The sequence below is a fragment of the Sander lucioperca genome, chromosome 14 (genome assembly GCF_008315115.2).
Source record: "Sander lucioperca isolate FBNREF2018 chromosome 14, SLUC_FBN_1.2, whole genome shotgun sequence".
NCBI classification, from domain to species: domain Eukaryota; kingdom Metazoa; phylum Chordata; class Actinopteri; order Perciformes; family Percidae; genus Sander; species Sander lucioperca.
Window position 1 is genome coordinate 8,421,701 of NC_050186.1, and position 11,701 is coordinate 8,433,401.

Sequence of the window (11,701 nt, forward strand, 5' to 3'; positions counted from 1 at the left end):
CCAACGATGAGCGTGATAAGCTAGTTAGCAGTTTGTGATGAAACCGGGAGTCTGTGGCTTTGTCTGTACATATCAGGGACACTATGGACTGTTAACACAGCTGCCTCAGATGTGAAGAGGATTACACCTTTTCTTTACATGTAACGTTTCGATCATTATTAGATTGTTAATTATTAGATCTTGGTAGAAGCATGCTGCATGCTGATTGGCTCACTGACGCAGATGAGATCCACTCCTTAGGTATTGAATGACGAGGTATTTTTCAATACTCGATGCTAAGGAGGAAATTCGTTCGGTGTCTAACAAAGTATTGAATTTGGTGCCCAGCCCTAACACAAACTATTTTACTGTTTGTTTCAGAAGAAGAAAGGCCACAACAACAACAAGGAATAAACGGTAAAAAAAATATTCTCAGTTACTAAATGTGTCTTAAACCTTTAAACAAACTTTAAACCTTTGTTTCTATTTCCTCAAACTGAACACTAAACTGCAGAATGTGTAAAAAAAAAAAAAAACACCAATGCACAGATGAACTTTTAAGTCCAAGTAGTGGAACACATTTATTGATTTGTTTATTATCAAAGCATGTAAAAAAAAAAAAGAGTATTGTGTCTGTGACAGTTTCTGTAACATGACTCATGTGTTGTTGTTCTTGCAGATGGAGATCTTTACCTCACTATTGCAGAGACATACAAGACTGATGTGAGAGTCCAAACCTGGCCCTGCCAGCAAGACAAGCCATACTGCGAACAAAATCAACCCCAAGTGATCAATATTAAATCTGTAAAAGCTAATCTGGGTAACGGGGAGGTTAAGTGGACGGCCGGTGTTGATCATTCCAAGTGGTGTGTAGCTAAAGATAATAACAATCATTTGATCTGTATCGCTGATGTAAACAGAGCACTCAGCCAATACAAAAGGCCGGGGGGCGGGCTGTGCTTTGTCCATCAACAGGTGAGTGAACTATTTAAAGGTGTAATTGATCAAACTGAGGATTGCTCCAGTAAGCTCCCCCGTGTCTCGGACCCTGACTGTGACCCTGATGCTGGATCACTGAGTGATGGGATAAATAAGCCTCTCCCTTTGAGTCCACTTTTGTTTGGGTCTCTGTGTGCTTTGGTTTATCATTTTCAAATGATTATAAATTGACATTTCTGAATCCATAGTTTAATACAAACGAGGGTGGACAGAAATATCAATGATTTAAAAAATTCTAATCACTACCAACTGTCACTGCTAATTGGATGTGATAATTTAGAAATGACAAACTGATTACAAAAGTAAACATATACATATTGTATACACGGAGGAGTTGGAGGACCAGGGTGAATTTGTGTAAGATTGGTATCGTTTGAAAATATTCAATAACAAAATGGTGAATCCAGGTCCTTTTTGACACAAATTTTGAAAAAAATCAGAATATTTTTTCAGGCTTCCGGCACTTTTGTTGCATTTTTTTGTTTTTATTTTTCTGATGTTTTTCTTGTTCTTTTGCCTTTTTGTCGTTTTTTTGTTGCTTTTTTCAACATTTTTGTCACTTTGTCACTTTTTCCTCACTACCACCAATATATACACACCACTAACATCAAATTATAATGACTAGTTTTACACTTATTCTTGTAATTCATGGTCAATAAACTTCATTTATATGAAATCATACCACATTTTTGAGTTTAAAAAGCAGAAATATGCTATAAGATTAAAGGGGTGATAGAATGATTATATAGGGTATCTCACACTGTTCCTTAAGGTCTCCTAATAGGGTATGTAACATTGGTTGGCTGAAAATGGCCCGAGTGCTATTTTATGGGCCCTTAACTACCATGTGAATATGGCTCTATTTGGAACAAGAGCTTTTCTTCCAAATATGTTCTGCTCATGAATATTTAGATGAGCTGCGAGCTGATTGGTTGAGGAACCCCATAGAAACACTTTGGAGACAAGACAGCAGGTCTCATATTTCAGACACTGCAAAGTTATACATTGTTTGTCTGCTATTTCGTTATTAAATTCACTTCTGAGACTTTTTTATGCGAGAAATCAACTATATAAAGCTCAAATATGGGCCGTTTTATGAAAATTGATGGCTAATTGCAAATTTGGTAAGACGTGTCAGACTTTAGGAGCTCCACAGTCTGACGAGAAGGCGGCAACCTCCATACCCAGTGATAGTCACCGTTTCTCGGTTACTGGACTACTGGAGCTCCGTGGAGCTCCGCGGAGCTGGCTGGCTGCCAGCTGCCGGCATAACTAGAGTATATTTACAGTTTGAATTTATACGTACGTCACGCCACTTATAGAACATCTACCACAAGGTCTTATAAAGCTAACAGTGGTGTCCGATTTCAATTTAATGCATTTTTGTGAACATTAGGGATTTCGTTAGCTGCTACTGTCCCTTCAATCCTAGCTATGTGTACAGAACGCGCTAGCTAGTTAGTTTCACTTTCGCCATAATTAAAGTATATTTACAGTTTGAATTTCGTCACGCCACTTATATAACACATACCCCAATGTCTTTTAAAGCTAACTATTGTGTCCGATTTCAATTTAATGCATTTTTGTGAACATTAGGGATTTCATTAGCTGCTACTGTCCCCTGATCCTATGGGTAGCTAAAGATCGCGGCTAGCTGCAGGCCCTGGAGCTCCATCAGGGCCTCAGCATTTTGTAGTCCAGTAACCCAGAAACAGTGACTTTGCGCGGGTATGGAGCGCCGCGGGCTTCCCTTCGTGACGGAGATCCAGCTAGCTCACAGCGAGCCAGAGTCTATGAAGTAGGACACGCCGGGTGGCGAGGCAGCACCGGCCGCTGTCACGTAGCATGCTGAGCTCCTGCTGAACTGCGACACACAGTCGGACAACATTTGCAATTACCCATCAATTTTCGTAAAACGGCCCGTATTTGACCTCTACATAGTTGATTTCTCGCATAAAAAAGTCTCAGAAGTGAATTTAGTAATTAAATAGAGGACCTCTGGAGATCTGCATGACCTAGCTAGATTCAGAAGACTAAGCTGACCTCAGGTCAGTGGTGGAGCCTGTGCAAAGCTTGGGGCGTGACTTGAGATCATGACGTCAACATTCAGCTTTGTTGAGATTTGCCCGTTTTCAGCGGCAGTTTCAAAATGTGAGATTTACAGAGGAAAGGGGTATCAGTGGGATTTTGATCTTCTATGTATGTCCTATTTACCCTCCAAACTGTCGTTATTCAACTATGACAAGGTAAAATCGGTTTTGCATTCTATCACCCCTTTAAATAAAACACCCACAATTCAATAAAAGTAGTGAACTATCTGTAATTTTACTTGTTTTTTTTGTTTTTTTTGGGTTTTTTTGGGCAATTTGGTTGACAAAAATCCATATTTCTGATTTTATTATCTGTTTTTTTAACTTTAAAAACAGGTCAAATTTGACCCGAGGACAACATGAGGGTTAAAAAAATGTGGATATTTTGGGTTTTATGTAACAGCTTTGAGATAGTTGTTTGAGTAGTTTACTAAATATTGATTCAGTGATGAAGAAGAACAGGTCTGATCCTCCATGTTTCAGAGCGTTTCTGTCGGCATGTTATGGTTCGTTGCTATGGTTACCTGCAGTTTAAAATACCTTGAGACCAGCCAATCACAGACCAGTGTTTCCAGTGACAACTGTAAAATTAACAAAGATCTGAAATGTCTGTCGGATTAAATAAATAAAGTGTGATTAACATTTTGACTCCATTTCTTTAAAAAAATCTGTTTTCATTTAAACGATCTAATATAGATTCATAAAATCCAATTATTGCTCTCTGTGTGTATCACATGAAACTAGAAGACTTAACTTATTGTGATTGGTTTAAAGAAATGCCAATAACCCAGAGCTCGTCTTCCTCCCATCCCAGAACGCTATGTGGACTCTCCAGACCTTCCTCCAGCGCGCTGTGGAGGAGGGTCTGATATGGGAGACTAACCTCACGGTCATACAGGTCAAAGCTAAACTACTGCTATAATGATCATATTTACTAATTATTAGGGGGGTCAAGTTTGACTTTAATTTGAAAATTGATCAGAAAAGGGATTTGGACTATCAAAATGAGAAGCAGGATTAGAGATTCCCCCAGAATGCTTTTCTCTCTCCATCGCCTACTGGTGCACATCTGAACAACAACAACAACAACAACAACAGTGTAGCTTAGCAGCCGGTAGCATGCAGCTAAAGACTCTTTATTTTGAAATGATGCTACAACACATTCCCATTCATAGTGTTTGTGTTGACCAGGGGCGGTTTTTGGCACGGCCGCCCCGGGCAGCATTTTATCATGAGTCATGGGGGGGGCGCAACGAGCACTTGAAAAAAAAAAAAAATCCTCTGCTCCGCGAAGCAGTTTTCTATTATCTACCATTTCACTGTGTGGGGAATTGGCAAATCAGCGCCCAAACCTGCAGCTGCAGGCGTCCTGCTGGCACCCCCCACTTTCACAATGAAATGGACTAGTCCGTAACGGTGCGGGGCCCGGCGCGAAAGATAAACTCACGGTGACAGGAGAACTCGGAAGTACACAAAGACGGAGCAAGACGAGTCTAAACTTTTCTTTTATGGCAATGGTCTAAACGCCAAAATCAAACAAAGTTACCCAAGCGGCTCAAATAAAAGAAAAAAGAAGACGTGTTTTCGGCAGTAGCAGGACCTTGCTTCATCAGTTCCTGTGGCTGATGATAGTGGTGCTCGTGTCGGTGACAGTGGCATGCACAGTAAAAAAAATGTAATTCCAAAGGTCAAGGGAACTTTATCAGGATGCATAGTATCCTGGATCCATCTAATAACTGGCCTTTCAAAATAAAAGTCTGCCTGCCTCTATGGGAATTTAACATAGGGGTGTACTGACTTATGCCCCCTGTATTTTAAAGAAGAACATTTATTTATTTATACATTATTCATTTACAAATAAAATTAGTGTCCTTGAAGGTTGGATTTCTTCTGTTTAATTAAGGCATTAAGATCAATTTCCAAAATTAAATTATTAAAATAATTATTAAAATTATTAATCTTGTTAAATTTGTTTGGTGAGGCAACACTCAAAAACTACAGAGATTGATGATATTTTTCACTGTTTTCTGACCTTTTTATAGAACTGATTTGTAGATTCATGGAAAAATGGAAAAGACTAAATCCATAATGAATATAATCTTAATTTCAGCCGTAGTCTGTCAATTTTTTTCACAGTTAATCAACTAGTCTAAAAATACCAGAAAATTCTCCCACAATGCAAAGGGACGACTGTAAATGTCTTGTTTTGTCTGATCAATAGTTCAAACTGCAAAGAAAATGAATTAAACATCATGTTGGAGAAAGAAAATCTTCACATTACAGAAGCTGATATGTACAGTTTGGCCAACAGCTGCAGAGATGAATGGATTAGTCCTCAACTATTATATATTGTGCAGTGGTGGCCTAAAGGTTAGAGATGCGAGCTTGTGACCGGGAGGTCGTCGGTTCAATCCCCAGACCGACAGGATAAAATCTGGGTGGGGAAAGTGAAAGAACAGCGCTTGTCCCTCCCTCATCACCACCACTGAGGTGCCCTTGAGCAAGGCCCTTAACCCAAACCGCTCCAGTGGAGCTGCTCAGTGGCAGCAGGTCAGACTGTGGTAGTACTGGGCAGCTTCCAGTATGAATGTGTAACTGTGTGAATGTGATCAGGGCGTTCCTGCAAAAGAGAGGCTGCCTCTCAGTGAACCTTCCCTGAATAAATAAAGGTTAAAAAAAAAATATATATATTATGGCCAACTATTTTGATAATCCATTCATCATTTTTGATGATCAAACAGGTAAACTAGTGTGATGTCAGCTTGTTAAATGTGAACATGTTGTAGTCTCTTCTCTCCTCTGGGACAGGAAACTGAATATCTTTGAGTTGTGGACTAAACAAGACATCTGATGACATCATCTTGGGCTTTTTAGAAAACACTGATCCACATTTTAGAGACAGAACAACTCATCCATTCATCCACAACATAATCCACTCATTAATTGACTCGCTAGTTGCAGCTCTACATCACTCAAGTCCTTTTCATTTATATAGTCTAAGTTCACAGATTAAAACTGGCCTCAAGACGTTTTACAATCTTTACAATCTACAGATTATTAATGATAGACAGACGTACTGCACCAACACTACCGCGTGTTACACAAGACTAGTTACAGCAGAGAAAAGCTAACTGTATGGACAACTTTTAGTTAGGGTACACACACACACACACACACACACACACACACACACACACAGTGCCAGCTGCTTATCAGATAAACATTCACACACTAGTGTCACAAGAACAATAAACCAGTATATATATATATATATATATACAGTATATATTAAAAAGATATAAGGGATTAGCTTTATATGTTTACTGCTTATGAGTCTCTGTCCTCTCTACTCATCATCATCATCATCATCATCAGGTACATCATCTACAAGGTACCCATAGTTACAGGCAAAACTGAGGGTTTGGAATATATTTACATTGATCCAGCTGGGAAGAAGACCTCTAGAGATCACAATAAGCCCATCAACCATCCTGACGGTGTCCTGGCAAACACCCTGGAGCCCATATTTAACCCAAACACATCAATGGTGAGAATCATGTTTAAACTGCAGCTCTGTTTCTATTTTGATAAAAATGAAACCATGACTCAAACTGATGGATAGATATTATGGTCTGTATAATTATAAAGCATCAACTATCTTTCATCAAATATCTCAATGTGCTCTGTTGAAACTGTTCAACACACAACAGGTGAGTAAATTAAATAAGTAAGTAATTAAATAATGAATCTGCAGAGGTAGATTTGGTACCTTGCTGTTCTCTCTTTAGATTGGTCCCGTACATCCCAATAATTAAAACATTATAATGTTTCTTCTCCTCATTCTGCATCATTTATAGACAAAAGACTTTGGATTCATCTCCTACAGTGATCAACCTCCAGGATGTCAGGCTGATAATACGTTTGGTCACAGTAAAGGTGAGTAGAGGAAGCATCCCTCTCACAGGAAACATCTCTCTGAACCTCCATCATGTTTTCATCACAGAGGACAGAGTCTATGGAGGACCTCCAGGGTAAAATAGAACATTTCTTTATTTAATATTTAATTGTACATTAAAACAGGAAAATTAAATAGGTTTTTAAATCCATTATTTAATAGAAGAACTATAGAAAGAGTTTCAAAGTTAAACTTTAAAACAGTAAATAGATACATAATTTAAAAATATATTAATGAATCACTAAATAAAACAGATCATTTCAAAATGACTTTGAAAATGCAATTTTAAAAACAGGAATTAAAAATGTAATTAAGAAGACAGCTTTTGAAAAGGCATTTAAAAGGACATTTCCCTGCTGCTTTTCCTTTTCCAATTCAAAATCTGATTTAAAATGTCATTTTTTTCATTTAGGCGTTCCCTGCCCTTTAAGGCCTGGTGCTGGTTGGAAAGACAATGCAAATTAAAGCTGCAAGCAGCGATGAACGGGCCCTCGCACTTCAATTAGTTCGGGGGTGCTCGGGCCCTAATAAGAAGAAAGAAATTAAGAAAGAAACAAAGAAAGAAGAGAAAACATTAGAAGAGCAATAGGGCCTTCGAAAAATCTTAAATAAAGAAGTGCTCTATTTCACCCTGGAGGTGAATACGTCTGTAGCCGACAGTCAAACATCTGTCATTGTGTAACGACATCACATCTCTGTTATCTTATCAATGATCTGTGACTCCTTCAGCTTCTGTCTTTGAATCATTTTAATGAGTTCTGTGTTTACATCAGATCATAGAGACGCATTCAAGTGAACTAAATCACAAAGCAGAGCAGCAACAGATACTACTACTCCATTATCTTTTAGTTTGAAATATTAAAACAGACAGGAAATCACATTTTAGGACTTTATACAATCATAGCCAATAGTTGTCTGTCTATCTGTTGATGTTTCAGGACTTGTGATGATGGATAAAACCACCACAGGAGTCTGGCTCTTACACAGCACACCACGATTCCCTTTCAAAAGAGATAATAACTTCTACCCATCCAGCGGAGCAAAGAATGCTCAGACGTTTATCTGTGTAACATTCAACTATGACCAGTTCAAAGACATAGGTAATGGTATTAGTTACATCTTCATATTTATGTTCTTACTAGTTGATTTGAATATGATGTTAATGTCTTGTTGTACTATTTGAAGGTCAACACCTGCTGGACATCAGAGCTTTCCCGTTTGATTATCATATTCCAGCTGACTTCCATGATGAGCTTAAACAGGTTACAGAGAAGTAAAATACACCAGGAAAGGGAATCCAGGACCTGAGATCAGCAGGATTAACAGGACCAGGAACACAGTTTCGTAGCATTGCTAAGAAACTGTATAAAGGTGAGATATCTGCATGATGGTTTGAATCAGATTACATAACTTAGTAAAGACAAAGTTACAAAGAAAAGAGACATTTTACTGTGGAAATCAGATGTTATGTGAACTGGTTGAGAGAAGATTGTTCTGTAGTTTAACATCAGTGTGTTTATCTTAATGATTGATTACAGCCTGGGACTGGTTAGAACTGGTTATATTTAAATGTGTGTAGCTGCTGAAGATCACTGACTTCATGCTTCAATAGTCTTCAGAAAGATAACCTCCCAAAAGTTCTTATTAAACAGACTCTGTGTGTTCATATAACATTAGAAAGGTTTTTAGTCTAGATAACTGTCTGTTAATGTCAGGAAAACCTGACTCACATGTGAAGAAGATTACACACACTGACTATTCTACTGTTGTTGTTGTTTTTCTGTAGAGAGTAAGGACCCAGATAGATTTGGTAAGAAAATGTTATTCTCAGTCATTTTATTTTTACTTTTTGTTTTATTTTATTTTGTTCTTACTTTATATTCTTCTGTGTAATATCGATAACAGCATTGAACTGTCAGGATGTAAACAGTGTCTGTAACATGACTCGTATGTTGTTGTTCTTGCAGATGGAGATCTTTACCTCACTATTGCAGAGACATACAAGACTGATGTGAGAGTCCAGACCTGGGGCTGCCAGAAAGGTCGTGACGGTTCCTACTGCGTACAAAATCGACACCAAGTGATCAAAATTGCATCTGTAAAAGCTAATCTGGGTAACGGGAAGGTTGAGTGGAAGACTACAACAGATCTTTCCAAGTGGTGTGTATCTATAGATAATAATAATCATTTGATCTGTATCGCTGATGTAAACAGAGCAACCAGCCAATACAAAAGGCCGGGGGGCGGGCTGTGCTTTATACATCAACAGGCCAGTGACCTATTTAAAGGTCTTATTGATCAAACTGACCCTTGCCCAAGTTCACCCGGGGGCCCTGCCGGTAAGCGCAAGCGTCGCAGCCCCCCTCCCTCAAAGCGTCACCAAGAGTCCCCTAGCACTTCTGACCCTAACAAACCTAGACCTGACCCTGACCCTGACGGTATCTATGACCCTAACACTGACTCTGACTCTGACTGTGACGATGACTCTGATTAATGATCGATATGATAAACACGCCTCTCCTCGCCATCTACAAGTCCTGTTTTTTTTTCTGGTGTTTGGGTCCGAGTGTGCTTCGGTTTTTCACTTTCAAATGATTATAAATTGACGTATATTTCTGAATCCATAGTTAAATACAAAAGAGGGTGGACAGAAATATAAATAACTTCTAAAAAATTATAATCGCTACCAATTATCACTGTTGATAGATAAGAAGTTAGTAGTTTGAACGTTTCTAACTTAAGTCGGAGTTTAGGCGTTTAACATTTTAAGGGTTGCCCTAGCTGAAATAGGTCTAACGATGTCATAAGTTACAACTTCAATATTACAGCTCACCCTCAGTTGGTGGAAAGTCCTCCGTAAAATAGCGGTTGTCATGGCGCGTGGTTTTGTCAGGTAAACGGGAAGATGAGGAGGAGCGAGATTCCAGGACAGATTCCACTCATAAGAAATCTTTAATAATTTGGATTAATACTCCTCTGGCTTCTGTTTTCCAGGAGCTGAGACGTGTTACTGTCCTGCTGGCAGCAGACTCATTAGATCAGGGTTCCTACACACTTAACACAGAACTTATATTAACATGTCAAGTATTTAATCACAAATGTTCAGTGTCTCTGTTCTGTTCTCTCCTCAGTCAGATTACTGCCCGTAGATATAATCATCCCACTTCATGCATATTTTTTATCATAATAACAAAGCTGTACGAAAAAGACCAAAGTAAGTATAGCATGTAGCCTATTTCTGAACGAACTAACGTTACAGTTTACTCTAAGGAACCTGCTAAGACGTTGGATTGAAGAGCTACACAAAAAACACCCTTTGCTAAAACAGCGTAGGCTTCCCTAAATCGCGTCGTGGTAGCCTACGTCTTTTCCCTCGTTGACAATGCAAATCTCCCTGGTCTAAGCATTTTGGTTGAACTTTATATTTTAGAGAACAACGTATGATACAAAGTCTGGAAACACAAATATTTCTCCATACCCTCGTTTCTGTTTTCCATACTTATCCAGACCTGGAAATTACTAAAATCAAATTCCATACTTTTCCAGGTTTTCCATATCACGTAGGAACCCTGTTAGATAACCTTCTGATTTACAGCTTCTCATTTACAACAGTGAGTCAGTGTAACTATCATTATGTTTGTTATAACGTTACAAGTTCATCTGCCCAACAATAATATAGTCACCTTATATTTCCCCATGTTGTAGCTGACGTTGTAGCTGTAGGTTAATGTATATCATCACCTAATCATAACCCTTAGACCCAGTTTATGTAACGTTACATTTGTTTGATATCTAACGTCACAAACGTTAACTATATTTAGCATCTTTGCTGTTGCAGACCAAAGTGTTTAAAGACAATTCGGCACAACGATACAACACAGTAATAATATTGATAATAATAAGCACTGCATCACAGTGCTCTTCACTGATTGGCCACGAGAAGTGAAACGTCATTTTCTGCTAAAATATTTTAGTTAGTGTGGACTTCAGTCCAAACAGAAGTCTATTTAAGAAGGTGTAGAAACTGATGTTAAGAGGTATCAGGATGAGGAAGGGGGGGGGAATAGTTTGAGTTGATCTGAGTGACTCTGGGTGGATATTTGGGTTTTATGTAACAGCTTTGAGATAGTTGTTTGAGTAATTTACTAAATACTGATTGAGTTATGAAGAACAGCATGTTACGGTCTGGTTAGTTTCACAGGTCAGTTAACTGCTGACGGAGCATTAGAGCATCACTGCTGTTGCTATGGTTACCTGCAGTTTTTAAATACCTTGAGACCAGCCAATCACAGACCAGTGTTTCCTGTGATGACTGTAATCATTAATGATCTGAAATGTCTGTCAGATTAAATAAATAAAGTGTGATTAACATTTTGACTCCATTTCTTTTAAAAAATGAAATCATTTCCCTGCAGAGTTCATTATGTTAAATTTAAGATTTCTACATTTAAAAAAACCTTTTTATTACCACGCAGAATGCAGTTTATTAACGTCACGGTCACACAGGTCAAAGCATGAAAACTACTGATATATGTTGTAATTAGTAGGAGTGGCACGGTTAAATGAGAAGCAGGGTCTGGGTTTCCCCCAGCAGGGTTTTCACTCTCCATCGCCGACTTGTTCACATCAGAAGAAGAATCGAAGAATTGCACAATATAATGTTTCAATATACACTCAT

At 38.4% G+C, this 11,701-nt stretch overlaps 1 protein-coding gene and 2 long non-coding RNA genes across 3 annotated transcripts in view; all 3 read left to right on the top strand.

Annotated features, from left to right (window-relative positions):
* The window catches only part of LOC118493140, a 28,707-nt gene extending 21,378 nt beyond the window's left edge, over positions 1 to 7,329 (top strand). The window contains exon 3 of the long non-coding RNA XR_004895123.1: positions 7,319 to 7,329. This is a non-coding gene — a long non-coding RNA (uncharacterized LOC118493140). The remainder of the gene's footprint in view (positions 1 to 7,318) is intronic.
* Positions 1 to 8,654, top strand: part of LOC116057129 (deoxyribonuclease-2-beta-like) — a 100,867-nt gene extending 92,213 nt beyond the window's left edge. The window contains exon 8 of the mRNA XM_031309532.2: positions 8,334 to 8,654. Within this exon, the coding sequence (XP_031165392.2) occupies positions 8,334 to 8,411 (78 nt within the window). The 3' untranslated portion in view covers positions 8,412 to 8,654. The remainder of the gene's footprint in view (positions 1 to 8,333) is intronic.
* LOC118493139 lies at positions 359 to 1,171 on the top strand. Its single transcript, XR_004895121.1, has 2 exons — positions 359 to 396; positions 659 to 1,171. It is a non-coding gene; the product is annotated as an uncharacterized LOC118493139 (long non-coding RNA).
* Positions 8,655 to 11,701: the final 3,047 nt, after the last annotated feature.